We start from the raw sequence: 17,798 nt of genomic DNA, 5'->3' as shown, positions 1-17,798 counted from the left end.
CATAGTAAAATAAAATATGTTGCGTTTGTTAGATACGCTTTTTCTGCTCTCTAACTCTGCCGCTTGCTGTCCGTGGTGCAGAAAATGGATGTGTATTGCGTAAAGGCCCATTGGCTGAATTGATGCCACTGAGGGAGGAGACAGAGAGAAACTCAGGCTTAATTGAAGTAAAGCTGCTAGCGAGCAGGTTAGGTTCAGAGGCTCAGTTGCCATAGTAACTGACTCAGAGTTTGAGTTAAATCGCTTTCTGGAACTGAAAACTCCGGGTTTCCCTGATCTCAGGCTTAAAAGGAACCCTGGCTATTAAGACATGTAGGTCTTAAAAGATAAATGTTGGTATCAATTATAACAATGTGATATAAAAAACCTTGTTGATGTCTTCGTTTTTATAAAATTTGAAAATATAATTTAACTCGTAGGTCGCCATTGTTGTTTACACCGCATTCTTTTTAAAAAAAGAAATTTTATCCCTGATTTTTTCCCATTATATCACCCAGTGCTCCTACCTAAGTGACAGTCCTGGGCATTGCCATCCTCTACCAACCCTGGGGGTTCCTGCACTGAGCTCAGGTCTCCTCCTTAACCTGAGGAGTTCACATGTTTTTGTGAGGGTAGCTCACATTAACTACCCAGGGGAACACGGGGAGAACATGCAAACTCCACACAGAAAGATCCTTTCGCCAACCCCACCCAGGGAGTGGGCGCTTAAGTCATGGGGGAACTAACACGCACTTCAGCGCCCACAGCGTCCCCCGGCGGGAATCGAACCCAGGACCTTCTTGCTGTGAGACAGCTGCACTACCAGCTGTTGCTGTGAGACGGCTGCACTACCAGCTGCGCCACCGTGCCCCCTCCGCAATGCATTCTGGATAGTGACGTCAGACGGTGGCTCCTGCTAACCCCCGTCCACTGTTTTGACACCCAGAAACAGATGAAAACACAGCTAAACAGGTGACAGCGCACAAGAAACACAGATCAAAACACAGCTAAACATTAAGGTGAAGGCGCACCTACAAAAAAGTGAAAAAAAAAAAAAAAAGAAAGTACCGCACCATACAGCATGAACTATAAAAACACCATAAAACTCAGATAGACTAACAGACCACACGTTTCAACTAGCAGATAACCGATGCTACAATAAAAACCCCAGCCAGATCTGGTGTCATTAAATAAAATAAAGATGTTCTTGCCTATTTGAAGCGAAGTCTGCGCCTCCCGTTTCGTCAAAGTCCCGGGCCAATCCCCTCAGCCTCTGGTCTGTCATCATCTGGACCCAGCACCGAGGCCGGTTTTAAGGGGTGGCAGGGGTGGGCTATGCCCACCCAAACGTGCATCCTGCCCACCGGCGTCTCCATCCCGGCCAGAGCGGAGAGCGGAGAGCGGGTGGCGGTGCGCTGCAGGCTGTAGAGCCACGGCTACGCCGTCTACGCCGTAGGCTACGCCGACGCCGTAGCCTAATGCACTGGTAAGATGCGCACGACTTTGATCATTTTTGCAGATCTCCCGTGCATCACAGAACTTTGATCCAGTTTGCCTGAACCGAGACGTCTTATGGGCTCCCTCGTCAGCCTCCACGGCCGGGAGAGTGCTGCTCATCTATGTTTTAGATACCTGTCGCAGTTAAACTAACGCGGCTTATCTTCCCAGAGCCACCGTCGTACGTCATCGCCCCCAGAATGCATTGCGCAGGTAAAACATGGCGCCTCCCGCAGGTCAAAATATGTGATAAACATTGTAGATTTTTAAAGCAATTAGATTATTTTATGTGTTTCTAACAACATATTTTAGTATAACAGAACAATTGTGGCTAATTAGGGACTACAAGTCTTAATAACCAGGGTTCCTTTTAACAAACTCAGACTTTTCACTAAACCCGCTTCCTGGAATACCCCTCTGGCCATCAACTGTGAAGGTTGAGGTTGGGGACTGGAGAACAGACCGTTCCGGTGCAGCATCCACACATTTTAGGGGTGTGTGTGTGTGTGCGTGTGTGTGTTCCAGCTACAGGACGTGTGTGGAGGAGTTTCTGAAGGGCAACCATGGTAACGTGTACTTGGTGATGAAAGCCCAGCTGGTGTGTGAGGAGCAGTTCAGGTAAGTTCACACCTCCGTCTCACAGAAACCTGAGAGGTGTGTGTGTGTGTGTGTGTGTGTGTGTGTGTGTGTGTGTGTGTGTGTGTGTGTGTGTGTGTGTGTGTGTGTGTGTGTGTGTGTGTGTGTGTGTGTGTGTGTGTGTGTGTGTGTGTGTGTGTGTGTGTGTGCGTGCGTTGTCACACAACACCGACTGTTGTAAGTGGAGCCGTGGCAGCAGCCGGCCTGTGCAGCTGAGCGCTGGTGTCTCCTCAGGGACTACGTCAGCGCTCAGACTGAGTTCCTGTCTGAGGAGCGGCGGCGGCGCTGTCTGGACTCGCTGACGGCTCTGAGGGATTCTGGCTTCAGGCTCTTCATCGCTCCTCTGCAGGATAAGATCAAGGTACAAAAACGTGCTGGCGCTGCAGCTTTGCTCAAGTCCACAAGCCTGAGGTCCTGAACCTGAAGTCTTCCTGCGTTCCAGTTCGTCCATCATTCCTGGTTCAGGTTCCAAAACCTGAATAAAATAACAATAACAAAATAACAAGAAAATTAAAATTAGAAGAAAAAATCAAAAAGGTATAAATCTGCTTATTTATCTGTTTTAAATCCAAAACAATGAAAAACACAACAAAACTAAATTTCAAGTGTTGCTTTCAAGCCCTTTCAAGGAACTAAAGGACCACCGTTCACCGAGGAACAAATGGACTTAAATATGTCCTGGAGGGAAACGTAGAACATCTAAATGGTTACAAGGTTGAATTAACTTGAATTAATTGAATTAAGACAGACATAACTTCAGATCTGCTATAATCTACCTAACACTAGTTGAAGCTATAACTTTACATCTGCAGCTCCACAACCTGAAATGAACTCACCAGGGTAAGGTTACCCGGGGTCATGCAGTAATCTGGAATACTAACAGAGGACGTTGGATGTTAATTCAGCGTGAATGCACCACGTTTGTAAAAATTCCACCACAAACGACCCACCTTGTTCCAGCAAACGCCGAGGGCCTGACATCATTTTAATGGTGCGCAGCTGCACGTCGGTAACTCTGTGATGTTTGCAGGCTCTGCTGGCTCCTGTTGAAGAGTTGAACTAAACACCAGATATTCTTCTCTCAACAACACAGAAATGAACGTCAACAACTTTGTTAAAAAACTGTTTGACCTGCTGCAAGAGTGATCAATGTGATCAGACATGATAGTGATCAGTATGATGGACCTGATAGTGATCAGTGTGATCAGACCTGATAGTGATCAATGTGATCAGACCTGATAGTGATCAGTGTCATGGATCTGATAGTGATCAATGTGATGGATCTGATAGTGATCAATGTGATGGACCTGATAGTGATCAGTGTGATCAGACCTGATAGTGATCAATGTGATCAGACCTGATAGTGATCAGTGTCATGGATCTGATAGTGATCAATGTGATGGATCTGATAGTGATCAGTGTGATCAGACCTGATAGTGATCAGTGGGATGGACCTGATAGTGATCAGTGTGATCAGACCTGATAGTGATCAGTGTGATCAGACCTGATAGTGATCAGTGGGATGGACCTGATAGTGATCAGTGTGATCAGACCTGATAGTGATCAGTGTGATCAGACCTGATAGTGATCAGTGTGATCAGACCTGATAGTGATCAGTGGGATGGACCTGATAGTGATCAGTGTGATCAGACCTGATAGTGATCAGTGTGATCAGACCTGATAGTGATCAGTGGGATGGACCTGATAGTGATCAGTGTGATCAGACCTGATAGTGATCAGTGTGATCAGACCTGATAGTGATCAGTGTGATCAGACCTGATAGTGATCAGTGGGATGGACCTGATAGTGATCAGTGGGATGGACCTGATAGTGATCAGTGTGATCAGACTTGATAGTGATCAGTGTGATCAGACTTGATAGTGGGTCCTAGTCCGTGCTGCTCTGGATCTGCTGATTCTGGTCAACCTGTGACCTACTAGGTCTAGACTATGAGGTGATGTCAAACTGTCTCAGGTACGTTGTGATCCGGTTTGCAGCTTTTACACACCTGTGTAATACCACATAGGGTGGTATGAGCACCACTGCCTCACATAGCTTCTACCAACTGATGAGATCCTGCTCTGGAGTTAAGGACATCGTTGGACCGTCCGGTTACTTGTTATTTTCAGTCTTTATTTTGGTGTGGCGGTCGGCCCACCGTGTAGCACTAGCTATGTAAACAGCAGCTTGTTAAGCGGCCCTGGTGTTGGCATGTCCACACTGTCTCCAAAACAACTCTGGACTCATGTATGCAAGTTCATGAAATTCCAGAAATGGTGGTCTGGCAACGGCCACCCCTTCAAAACTGTATTTGCCACTGTCTCATCTTTGTTTTGAAGTGTTTGTTTTACTAGTTTAGTCATGAAACACAAAAACACATGGTCTCTGTGTCTCTGATAAATGTTTTCAGGCAGGTTTGAAGAAGCTCTGGACATCCAGCTGGGTAGACGGCTCAGTGCCCATCATCGACTCGCTGCTGGACCATCTGGACCAACATCTGCCTGACCTAACTGATCTGAAACCCACCTGCAGACAGGTGAGTCCTACCTCCCCATCTGACTGACTCACCTGTGTCTCTCTGATCCACATGTAAGTCTGCTTGACCCACCTGTATGTTTACCTGAGTCCCTTCTATATCTGTCTGGCCCATCTTTGTGACTCTGTGTCTGACTACCTGTGTTTATCTCGTATCCACCTGTGAGTTTGACCCACCTGTGTCTCCTCAGTCCCTGCTCTCCGTCCTCCATCAGGATGTGGTCATTAGATATGTGAAGAGGGTGATGAAGACTAAGAAGAAGAGCACAGAGGACCAGAGGGCTGGGGCTCAGAGGATGACTGAAGATGCCCAAAAGATGGACAGATTCTTTGTAGAGCAGGTGAGATGGGAAATGAACGCTCAAGGTTTCGCCTGCATTTCAAGCTCACATCAAAGCTGAATGTGAGTAATTCTGAAGTTCTGTCACAGTTCTTTGAAGGTGCCGATGAAGTACAGAGTTAGTACTGCAGTTTCATTCAGTCACAGTAAAATATATCCAGTTTAAAGGCTGTCCAGCTTTCATTTTAAGAGTCATGTAATCATATGGCTCAGCTCATACTTGAATTACAGAGCTTACATAGTGAGAATTGGCAATTATGAATCTGAAACACCATAATAAATGGAGTTCCACAAGGATCACTTATTGGACCCTCCCTCTTCTGCTTCTGCATTTCCCCCTATTTTATATTCACAAACACTATTGCTATCTTCTTATAGGTATGCAGATGATACTTAAATCTATTGAGAACTCTGACCGAGAAGCTACGGTTACCATTACCTTTCTTGAGTCAGTGCTTTTAGGAGGTAAAAATCTGGAAGCAACAAAACTTCCTTTTCAAATTCAGGAGAAGAAGTGGAGGTGGTGGAAGAGTATAAATACCTGGGTTTCCACCTGGACAACATACTGGACTGGAGGTACAACACTGATGCTGTTTGTAAGGACAGAGCAGACTTTACTTCTAGAGGAAGTTTAGGTCCTTCAGCAAGATGTTGAAAATCTGCTATCAGTCTGCTGACCTACTGCATCGATGCAGCGGTGTGGTTTTCCCACGGCACTGAGGCAGAACGGAAGAAGCTCCAGAGAGGGGTCAACAGGATCGATGGAGGATCGTGACCTCTACGGGAGATCCTTCAGACCGCTATAGTAGGTCCTTCAGACCTCTATGGGAGACCCTCTAGACCTCTACGGGAGATCCTCCAGACCTCTACGGGAGATCCTTCAGACCTCTACGGGAGACCCTTCAGACCTCTACGGGAGACCCTTCAGACCTCTACAGCAGACCCTCCAGACCTCTACGGAAGATCCTTCAGACCGCTACGGGAGATTTTTCAGACCTCTACAGGAGATCCTTCAGACCTCTACGGGAGACCCTTCAGACCTCTACAGGAGATCCTCCAGACCTCTACAGGAGATCCTCCAGACCTCTACAGGAGATCCTTCAGACCTCTACGGGAGACCCTTCAGACCTCTACAGGAGATCCTCCAGACCTCTACAGGAGATCCTTCAGACCTCTACGGGAGACCCTTCAGACCTCTACAGGAGATCCTTCAGACATCTACGGAAGACCCTTCAGACCGCTACCGGAGATCCTCCAGACCTCTACAGGAGATCCTCCAGACCTCTACGGGAGATTCTTCAGACCTCTACAGGAGATCCTTCACACCTCTACAGGAGATCCTCCTGACCTCTACAGGAGATCCTCCTGACCTCTACAGGAGATCCTCCTGACCTCTACAGGAGATCCTCCAGACTTCTACGGGAGATCCTCCAGACCTCTACGGGAGATTCTTCAGACCTCTATGGGAGATCCTCCAGACCTCTACGGGAGATCCTCCAGACCTCTACGGGAGACCCTTCAGACCTCTACAGGAGATCCTTCAGACATCTAAGGAAGACCCTTCAGACCTCTACAGGAGATCCTTCACACCTCTACAGGAGATCCTCCTGACCTCTACAGGAGATCCTCCAGACCTCTACGGGAGATTCTTCAGACCTCTACAGGAGATCCTTCAGACCTCTACAGGAGATCCTCCAGACCTCTACGGGAGATTCTTCAGACCTCTATGGGAGATCCTCCAGACCTCTACGGGAGATCCTCCATACCTCTACGGGAGACTCTTCAGACCTCTATAGGAGACCCTTAAGACATGAGAGATCCTTCCTCCCTACACCAATAAACCTCTAAAATGACTATTTGAAGGGACTGAAATCATAACTACTGCAACAGTTACTATCCCTTTGGATTAAGTATTTTTTAATTTGAATTGAATTTTAACAAGGGACCCAGTCCCCCATGCCCCCTCCAGGACTCCAGCAAGGATGTAAAGCTGGTCCAGTGTTCCATGACTTGAGCGGAACCCGCATTGATCCTGAATCAGAGATTTGATAATCAGACTCCTCTCCGGTACCCCTGCAAAGACCTTACCAGAGAGGTTGAGGAATGTCAGTCCCTTTAGTTGAAACACACCCTTCAGTTAATCGCGGTAGCTTAGACAGCTAAGATTGAGAAAAGAAACTTGCATGTTTTTAAATCTTGCAAATGCATTTGGATCAGTACTGCCTAGCTTTATTTTGGGTGCATTTTTTTATTGTATTTTATTTATTTATTTTTTCCTTGTCTATATATATATATATATATATATATATATATATATATATATATATATACACACACACATACAAAGCCAGTTTTTTTTTTGTTTTTTTGACGGGGGCCGGCCCTCTGAGCCGGGCCAGGGCCCCACCGTACCTCCATGGGCGTCCCCGGCGCCGTCGGAGCCCCCAGGCGGAGGGGGAAATGGTCCAACATCCCTCCTTTCATACTGACGACATAAGACATAGACACCTGAGAATGACTCCACTCCGCCGCCGCGCCCACCCGTGCCCGGCCCCCGTGCATTCCCAGGGACCAGAGGGAAGGCAAATCAGCCGAACGTTGTTCAGTGGAGGCAGACATTATCTCAGCACTAATATGATCTGACAGAAGATTCCTGAAGTGGTTAATACATAAACTGGACTTTTGTTTCCAATTCACTAGAATGGTTTTCTTTGCGATACATAAGGCAGTGAGAACCAGGTGTATCCGGTAAGATTCCATTTGAATATCTCCCAGGTGACCAAATATACATATCGTGGGGCACACTGGGATTCTGTAGTTGATCCATGTGGATAAATCCTCACAAATCTCCGTCCAGAACCTTCCTACCGATGTACATGTTATAATTCGGTTTTGTCGAGGACCCAAACGCAGGAGAGCAGGAGCCAGGAGTTCACAACAAAAAGGGTTTAATTACAAAAAGGCAAAAACAAAGCGCTGCAGAGCAGGATTAACAAAAAAACCAGGAACAGGAAAAAACGTCGAGGAGACATGGAGGAAGAACCAGTACGGACCGACAGGGAACAAAGGAATGACAAGACCAGATATACACAGGGGATAACGAGACACGACGAGACACAGGTGCAGACACAATCAGGGCAAATGGGAAACAGGAGGGACAGAACTGAAACTCAAACTGGGAGGAAGTGTCAAACCCTGACAGTACAAAACCATAAAGCATGCATATAATTATCAGGGGTGTTCTCTGTGCACTGTGAGTAGATATTAGAGGTGACAAACCCCATCTGGAACATCCTTTGTCCTGTATAATGTATTCTATGAAGAACTTTATACTGTATAAGTTGTAAGTTTGGGTTTTTAGTCATAGTGAAAGTATTTAAACATATTTGTGACCAAGAGATCTGGTCGGTGTTAAGAGAGAGATCCGCCTCCCATTTTGAAATCGGAAGAGAGTCTGAGTTGTCTATTTTGGACACTAACCTGTAAAGTTTCGATAGCAACTTTAGGGTGCTTAGGTTCAATAATTCTATTATCTTAGCGGAAGTTGTAGGTCCAGTTTGTTGAGTTTACATTTTTTATTTATTATGGCCTTAAAGAGCATATTGCAGGTTGGAGACCCCTGTGAATCAATGTGTAGGAAAATAATGTAGGAACTGAATTTTCATTGAAATACGCATAAATATATACTACAGTGACCTCCGGAGTTGTTTTTGTGAGAGTATTTTACTTCCGCATCTGAAAAAGCTGAACCGGAAGTGACGTCGCATTGGGGAGCGCGGTGAATTCAACAATAGGAAAAATAATGGATCTTAATGTTAGTTGTGACACTGAAGAGGTTGTGAATGTGTATTCACACCAATATGACGGGCCACAGCCTTATAATTACGTTACCCGTTAGTCCCTCCAAGTTCTTTTGATTGACAGCTGAAACTCACTTTTTAAAAGGCTGATTTATGGGTCCGCGTTACACCAACGCAGCCCTACGGCGTAGGTTACGCAGCGACGCACAGAACGCTGCGTGCGCCGCGTACCCTACACCGTAGGCTACGCCGTCGATTTTACGCGGAACCATAAATCCGCCTTTATTCACTGCAGCACTCCTGCTCCGTGCTCCTGAAAGAAACTCCGAAAATAACTCCTAAAAGATGGGTGAGTACTTGTAATATGTCTACGTTTGTACTTTCTAAACAGAAAACAGGCTTATTATCTTCTCTTTTTTCTGATTAAAGCATCCGAAATAGCCGGGTATTTTTAAAACCGAATACTTCCCCCCCTTCGTTTATCCACATTACATCGTTGTTAAAAAAAAAAACCTTCCACACAGAACCGAAGATCTGCGTTTTCGACCACTTTCATAAGCATTCCAAACCTGTAGATCATCTGGTCTTCCAGCCTCCGGGCCGCCTCTGTTGCGCCGCTTCCCCGGGATCCGCGCCTCCTCCTCGGGCAACGAGCTGGAGTTTCCCCGTGTCCGCGGCGGAGCTGCCGCGTTAATCGACGCAGCCCTGCTGCAGCCCTGCTGCGCGTCGCCGCGTACCCTACGGCGTAGGCTCCGCGTCGGTGTAACGGTGTCAAGAGCAGAGACCATTTATTTAATAAATAGCTTGGAGGACAGATGGTGGATCATCTGCAGTTCTGGATCGCACTTTAGACGTCAGACTCAGAGCAGATTTGTTGTTGTTTTGGAGCATAATGTGACGTTCGAAAAACGCAAAACTCCGGTTGTCTCTGTCTACACCAGGTCTACACGCATCTACATAAACAGAGTTTTCAAAAATCTTCCCTTTGCCTGGATTTTTGTTAAACATTCGTTTATTTGCGTTTTCATGTGGATGACAGGTCCAAACGTAGGAAAATATCTTGGGTTTAGCAGATACCCGGCTACGTGTGTACCGGGTCTGGGCAGTCAGATGGGGCAGAGCTGTGGAGACGTCTCCCCAGTGCTACGTCATATGACGCGGTGGTCGAAAAAAAAAGCGTTTGTAGGAACTTGGCTAAAATCAGCCACTTTTTCCTCTGAATAAGTGCCCTTATGTCTTGTAAAACATATTAAATCCTACATTAACTTCTCACATAGTCATTTTCACATAAGGTCAGGTATCATTTTTGAAAAAATTCTAACCTGCAATATGCTCTTTAAGTTGTTGGTATTCTAAAAATGTGTTACTGCTAATTCCATATTGAATAGTGAGTGTATACAAAGGTACAAACTGTCCACCTATGATTACATGCTGCAGATACCACATTTTATTATTTTAGAGTGCCTGGGATAGTTGTTAATTTTGTGAATCCACAATTAGGACAATAGGTTGTGTATTGATATGGCAGGTTTCACAACAGGCTGGCAGAAGTTAGAAATAAGCATTATGGCAGGTGGTATGATTTTATCACCAGCGATGGCAACTGAAGTAATCATCAGAGCTTCTAAGTGGGTTGTAGACAGCAGAACGGGATGCAGGTTATCCCTAACTGTACTGTTCCTTGATTACTGTTCCTTATTTATAATTTGCTTTGCATAAAAGTGTCTGGCAAACAAATAACTGGAACCGGAAAGCCAAACTGAAAACCATTATGTTCCCGAGCTCTCCTCACAATGGCACTGGTGTTCAGTGTTGTCCATGGTTTGAACACCCAGGAACATCATGCTCTGGACCATCTCAACAGTGAATCCATGGATCTTCAGCAGAGTATGGTTTTGGTGTGTTCTCTTCACGGCAACAGCCATATTTGTCTTGTTGACATTCAAAGATGGGATGTTGGATAAGCATCAGTCTGTTGGCTGCTGTACCTTCTCTTTGTTTGCCACCTCGTCATTCCCACTGATCAGACTGCCATGGTCTTATCGTCTGGGAACTTGATGATGTGGTTGGAGCTATGCAGTGGTGCACAGTCACGGGTCGGCAGTGGACTAGAAGGGACTGAATGCAGAGCCCTGAGGAGCGCCTGTGCACAGCATGGTGTTGCTGGAGATGTTGCTCCATATAACGACTGACTGAGGTGGCCTAGTCAGGAAGTTCAGGACCTAGTTGCAGGGAGGTGTTCAAGACTAGCAAACTTAGCTTCGCTACCAAATGCAGAGGAATGATGGTGTTGAATGCTGAATTAAAGCCTATGGACAGCATCGTCACACAGGTGTGCTTTTTATGCAGATTTTTGAGGGTCTGGGGAAGAGCAATGGAGGTAGGGACCGGATAACTGTTGCTATTCTCAGGACGGCTTTATCACCCAATCTGAAGGTATTGTCTCGTGGTCTGAGCACTTGCTGATGTAGCCGGTCCCCGCAGCTGTGTGGTCCTTCAGGTGGGTACTGCCCCTGTGGGGTGCAGCCTCCAGGGACATGTCCTGCTCAGGTCTGCATCTCTGTCAGAGTGAAAGCCTATGAGGCAGTTGAGTTGTGTTCTGGTCTCAGGAATGATGTCACTGAGACATGTTTCAGGGAAAAACAAAACACTCTGAACTGATGCTGGGTAGTTTGCTGGAGTAGTACGTAGTCCTGTTTACGAGAGAGCGCTTGAATCTTCAGGGTCAGTTTTCAGGTGATTTTGTAGTTGGAGCAGGGTCTGATGGAGGCACACATGAGCTCCGAGGTCTGAAGGGAGACCCGCGGCCCGGTCAGTACACCTGCTGGAGGAAATCTAGCCTGACACCAGCTGGTTTTCGTGGGGATCTTAATAATCTAAGTTGTGGAGAAGAGAAACTTAGATTTACAGTGATGAGTGTTTTCATTAGTTCATATTTTTTGTGTTTTTTTTATCTTCAAGCCTTTGAAATGTTTCTGTCTTAGAGCGGCAGCGAGCCCTCGTGGCTCTGTCAGGTCCTCTTCAGCATTGCTGAGATCATCCGTCTACAAGATGCTGACAGCGTTCACGTGGAGCTCATCACTCTGGTCCGGCGCTACCCCGACATCAGGTACGATACCGGGGGACACCACGCTGAAATACATCACACTCCACATGGACGAATCACAACTGCTGAAACACTGATCTTGAAACCCTACATTTTGTAAAACTAAAAAACAGCAGCAGGAACTCTCAGTAGATGTTTCCTTCAGCAGGAACTCTCAGTAGATGTTTCCTTCAGCAGGAACTCTGAGTAGATGTTTCCTTCAGCAGGAACTCTGAGTAGATTTTTCCTTCAGCAGGAACTCTCTCCTTCAGCAGGAACTCTCAGTAGATGGTTCCTGTACAGGTGTGTGTGGGGACTGTACAGTGTCTCTTTTCAGCTGTTTGTTTTCATTTTTTTGTGGATTAAACGTCTCTCGTTGTTTTAGTTTTTTTGCCAGAGGGTTTTATTATTTAAGTATTCCTCATAATCGGCTCCATGCTGCATGTCCATGAACTTAAACATGTTTTATTGATTGATTTGCGTTGATTTGTGGCACTCCTCTTGTGTTGTCCTGCTCACCTGTCCATCAGGTGTTTGACTGTATGAAACCCTCCCGTCATTACTGCAGTGCCCTCCCAGTGGCCGGCGGGCCGACTGATCCGTCCATCTCTGCCTCTTCTCTCCTCAGCGGCGCTCATGTGTCGGCTCTGATGGAACTGAAGGGTCTGTCGGCTCACTGTCGCTCCTACAAGCGGAGCATGAATGAGAGCCGGCCCACTGGAGACTCCACCAATCACCGCCCTCTGTTCTTCTCCAAGGTCGAAGTGAAGAGTTACAAGAAGAAAATGAAGTCCGTGACCAAGTTTTTGAAGAGACCATAGGTGATGTTTCCAAATGTGGATAAAACCCAAACCCCCAAATGATCCTGTTTCCATTACGTTATAATGAAGTCGTGTTTTGTCCACTTGTGATTTTAGAGTAATGTCTTTGAAAGTCCAGAACACGGTTCTGGTCCTTGTGGGCCGCTGTCCTGCTTGTTTCAGGTGTTTCCCTGCTTCACACCTTGTCATGAATAACTGACATCGCCAGACGTGAGCAGAGCTTGATGACAAGCGGATGATGGTCCATACATTTGAAACAGGTGTGTTGCAGCATGAACCGTTTGAAACATGCGGGACAGCGACCTTTGACGACTGGAACCGCCCAGACCTGGTCCAGAACATCTTGGCTGGTTGGTTTCTCTTCCTGCAACCATTCTGACCTTCAGTATTTTTACTCCAAAAAGACGTAGACATCTGCAACCAACTGTCACACAACAACCTCGTACGTGGACCTGGCCACATGGTTGGACGAAGACTCTGCTGCGTCATGTTTCTGTAGGTTTGGAAGACCTGTTTCTTTTTTAATCATCATAAACTCCAAACATTTTGGTGTTATTAATGAGTTTTCTGAAGACACATTTCCATAAGGGATGTTTTCCACAGCGTTCTGCACTCTTTTCAGCAGCGACATGTGGATCGGTTTGTCTTTCTTGTACCGCCGTCTTGACCAGAATATAAGACAAGATCTTTTATCCTTAAAATACATCTGAATAAGGGGGTTGAACTGTGTTCAGGGTCCAAACACTCTCCAACCATCACAGCCACAAAAACCTATGGAGCAGATCCAGCACAACTGATTTACCAGAAAGCCCCGCCCCCTCAAAGCCAGATGAACCGGTGGCTGTTGGGCATCGGTTCCACAGGGACCACAACTTGGACTTCTGCAGTTTTAAGCTCCACAGAAAAACCCTGAAGATCCTGAACTCTGATCCGTTTATGGAGTTTATTTTAATCAATGTGTCTTGAGTACTTGTACTACTGATTCCAGGTACCAAAGGTACTTGTACTACTGATTCCAGGTACCAGAGGTACTTGTACTACTGATTCCAGCTAGCAGAGGTACTTGTACTACTTATTCCAGGTACCAGAGGTAATTGTACTACTGATTCCAGGTACCAGAGGTACTTGTACTACTGATTCCAGGTACCAAAGGTACTTGTACTACTGATTCCAGGTACCAGAGGTACTTGTACTACTGATTCCAGGTACCAGAGGTACTTGTACTACTGATTCAGGGTACCAGAGGTACTTTTACTACTGATTCCAGGTACCAGAGGTACTTGTACTACTGATTCCAGCTAGCAGAGGTACTTGTACTACTTATTCCAGGCATCAGAGGTACTTGTACTACTGATTCCAGGTATCAGAGGTACTTGTACTACTGATTCCAGGTACCAGAGGTACTTGTACTACTGATTCAGGGTACCAGAGGTACTTGTACTACTGATTCCAGGTACCAGAGGTACTTGTACTACTGATTCAGGGTACCAGAGGTACTTGTACTACTGATTCAGGGTACCAGAGGTACTTGTACTACTGATTCCAGGTACCAGAGGTACTTTTACTACTGATTCCAGGTACCAGAGGTACTTTTACTACTGATTCCAGGTACCAGAGGTACTTGTACTACTGATTCAAGGTACCAGAGGTACTTTTACTACTGATTCCAGGTACCAGAGGTACTTGTACTACTGATTCCAGGTACCACAGGTACTTGTACTACTTATTCCAGCTAGCAGAGGTACTTGTACTACTGATTCCAGGTACCAGAGGTACTTGTACTACTGATTCCAGCTAGCAGAGGTACTTGTACTACTTATTCCAGGTACCAGAGGTAATTGTACTACGGATTCCAGGTACCAGAGGTACTTTTACTACTGATTCCAGCTAGAAGAGGTACTTGTACTACTGATTCCAGGTACCAGATATACATGTACTACTGATTCCAGGTACCAGAGGTACTTGTACTACTGATTCCAGGTACCAGAGGTACTTGTACTACTGATTCCAGGTACAAGATGTACATGTACTACTGATTCCAGGTACCAGGAGTTGTGTCTTTCCAGATGAAACTAATTGAGTGATGGATGTAATTTTCCCCTGCGATACATGAACAGTGTTGATCCTGGATGGTGTAGGCTGTAACCATGACGACAGTAAGAGAATCTGTGAACCCTAACCTCCGGTTTAACCTGATTACCAACCAGATCTATTTCTAGGTCTTTCTGAGTCCATTTGGATGTTCCTCCATGAAATATGGTCCTTTAGTGTCCAAAACTAGTCAAAGAAGTGTCCTGAAGAGGAGGAAGGTGTCCTCCAGGTGATTTTGTCATATCCAGGGGCCTCATTTAAAATGGAGTGCGTAGGATTCATACTAAAAGTGCACCTACACCCAAAAGCCGAAAATGGCGGGCGCAAAAAAAAATCCGGATTTATAAAACCGCGTGCACGCAGACTTCCACGCAATGTTCCCTTTATGAATCACAGTCCAGCTGGAAAGCTGCGTAGCTGGATCTGCCCCATATCCCGCCCTCAACACGCCCATAAATCCATATGGATGAGCCTACTGAGCATGCGCAGTGGCTTCCTGCAGCCTGTTAGGGATGAATGCGTCAGAATGAATGTGTCGAGCAACCGTGCCACTGAATTTCGCTGAGATCTGATATCTAGATGTTGTGGATGATGTGGAGAGAGGACAGTGAAACGAGATTATTTGGTGGTCACAGTAAAAGTAGAAAAAGTATTTAAATAGTATAAAATAAAGCGAGTGAGTGGCAGCACGCCGTTGCTGCCCGTTAGTGCCACGATCGCACAACGCAATTTCCACTGGGAACAGGGGGGACATGTCCCCCCCACTTTTCAAAATGATGTATTTGTCCCCCCCACTTTTTACAGTTTAAAAACTAACTGTAGGCTCAGCAAATCATCAAGACACTCGGGACGGCGGCCCGGCAGCCCCCGCCCCTCCCGCCGCCTGCTCCATTATCAGCAGTATTTTATTATAAGTCTGATATATGTTGTGATATGTGATGACATTATTAAAAGTATGACATGAATCTGGCTTCATTTCACCACCTCACAGCCTGCGTCGCCAGTTCCCCGTGTCTTAAGTAAATTCTTACGGGAGGGTCCGAGTTGCCGTAAAGATAAGCAGATTTTTCGGTTAGTTTTTTCTTTTTAGATCCGAGGCTTTGCGTAGATGGCGGCTTCCGCAACTTTCAGGCGCTTTTTCTGCGCAAGCAAGCTTTATAGATGAGGCCCCTGGTCACTTCAGGTGTTTTGTTGTGCTGATCACGTGTGTAGTCCTGGGTATACACGGTTGTGTGGCGGCCAGCCGCTGTAAACATCAACTCAACGCTGTGCTACCAGGCTGTACGTGCGCGGTCCTGCTCTCCGGTTACCGTCTCATCTGTTAACAACAACGTCATTATTAAAGCGTCTCAAGTCCAGCTGGTTGTTCTGTCATTTATTCATTCGATTTTTTTTACTTGTCCATTGTAGCTAATTTGAAGCAGCAGGTCCTCCAGTGTGGACGGACTGAGAACTGTTACTGGTGTATAAAGTCCTAAACGTCCAAACTCCTGGTTTCTTCAAGACCTGATAGTACGTTATGTTCCTGGCAGAGCTCTCCGTTCTCAGAGTGCAGGTTTACTCGTAGTTCCTAGAGTATCCAAATGTAGATTTGGAGGGCGGGCGTTCTGCTATCAGGCACCGTTACTATGGAACCAACGTCCAATCTGGGTTAAGGAGGCTGACACCACCTCCACCTTTAAAACTAAACTTAAAACCTTTCTGTTTAGTAAACCTCTAGCTGGTGTTGGTAAATCTCTAGGTAGTGTAAACTCTAGTGTGTTAGAGTCAGTAGTCATAGTTGCAGCTATAGAACAAGACTATAATAGTTAGTCTGAAACATAGCTTCGTTGTAGATATGCTGCTATAGAGCTACGCTGCAGGGGGCATGATCCACTGAGCGATGTCCCTCACCCTCCTTGTCTTTCCTTAATTATTAATTATAAGTACCTCATAGCCATCATTGTTCTCCATTGTTCCTGTAGGTTGTTGTGCTGGTATGTGCACATGGATCTATAATATTAACTGGATACAGTGCCCAAAATGGCCGCCCATTCATTTCAATGCATTCTGCTCAGCCAGCGCATGTGCCGAAAAAATCTCGGACTTCCTGGTTTACTTCCGTGTACACGGGCCCATAGAGCATGCGCAGTTGAGTCACCTCCCATGATGCTCTGGGGCCTCCCATCATGCCCCGGGGCAACATCAATGGCACCGACACGGCCGTGACGTCACGCCCAGAAAGAGACTTTTCTTTGACTTTTCTGGCCGTTATAAAACATTTTTGACGGATATAAAGTCCATGACTTAAAAATATAGAATACAAAGATTAGTAATTGCCGGGGATTATAGCTGGAGGTGTCCTGTGAACAGTTTTAGAGGCTTCTCTTTTACTATTGCAGTCTATGGGAAAAAAGCTTTCTGGGCCCCATGGGATTTTTTGTTGCAGTACCGCGGCTGGCCACTGGAAAAAATCGGCACACCTTCTGAGCGCGAGACTGGGGGGCTGTATGTGCAGCAGAGAAATGTCTGGTTTTCCCTGTGAAGCAGTGGAGGTTAGACTCTGCTGCCCCCTGCTGGTCGGACACTGACTGAACTGACTGACGGACGTGAAGGAGCGTTCCTTTTTTTTTTTTCTTTTATTGAAAATTTTGAATTTACAAACAAACAAGGCACATCGAAGCTGCCATGTAGCAAGCACATTAGAACAGGCCTGTACTGAGTGGACAAATTAATGAAATAATAGAAAATAAGGAACAAAAAAAAAATTAAATTAAATTAAATAAATACATTTTCTAAACATCATAAATGTTATGACAAAATAATGACAAATAAAATAAATAAATGTAGCTTAAATAAAACGAGGATCAAATACATTTTGCAGTTGTAATTTCCTTCTGGTAGGGTTATACATCATTTCAATCAGAATCTATTAATTTACAGAGGTGGGTAGTAACGAGTTACATTTAGTTTTGAATCACTATACTTTTTACTTTTACTTGAAGAAGAAACTGTTATTCTTACTCCAGTACATT

General features: G+C 45.7%; 1 protein-coding gene across 1 annotated transcript in view; it reads left to right on the top strand.

Annotated features, from left to right (window-relative positions):
• Positions 1–12,693, top strand: part of tnfaip2a (tumor necrosis factor, alpha-induced protein 2a) — a 30,384-nt gene extending 17,691 nt beyond the window's left edge. The window contains exons 8-13 of the mRNA XM_061707494.1: positions 2,002–2,094; positions 2,347–2,473; positions 4,523–4,648; positions 4,839–4,988; positions 11,772–11,896; positions 12,501–12,693. Coding sequence (XP_061563478.1) covers positions 2,002–2,094; positions 2,347–2,473; positions 4,523–4,648; positions 4,839–4,988; positions 11,772–11,896; positions 12,501–12,693 — 814 coding nt within the window. The remainder of the gene's footprint in view (positions 1–2,001; positions 2,095–2,346; positions 2,474–4,522; positions 4,649–4,838; positions 4,989–11,771; positions 11,897–12,500) is intronic.
• Positions 12,694–17,798: the final 5,105 nt, after the last annotated feature.

Source organism: Cololabis saira, chromosome 18 (assembly GCF_033807715.1).
Source record: "Cololabis saira isolate AMF1-May2022 chromosome 18, fColSai1.1, whole genome shotgun sequence".
Taxonomy (NCBI): Eukaryota; Metazoa; Chordata; class Actinopteri; order Beloniformes; family Belonidae; genus Cololabis; species Cololabis saira.
This window is presented reverse-complemented; position numbering and strand designations above follow the sequence as displayed.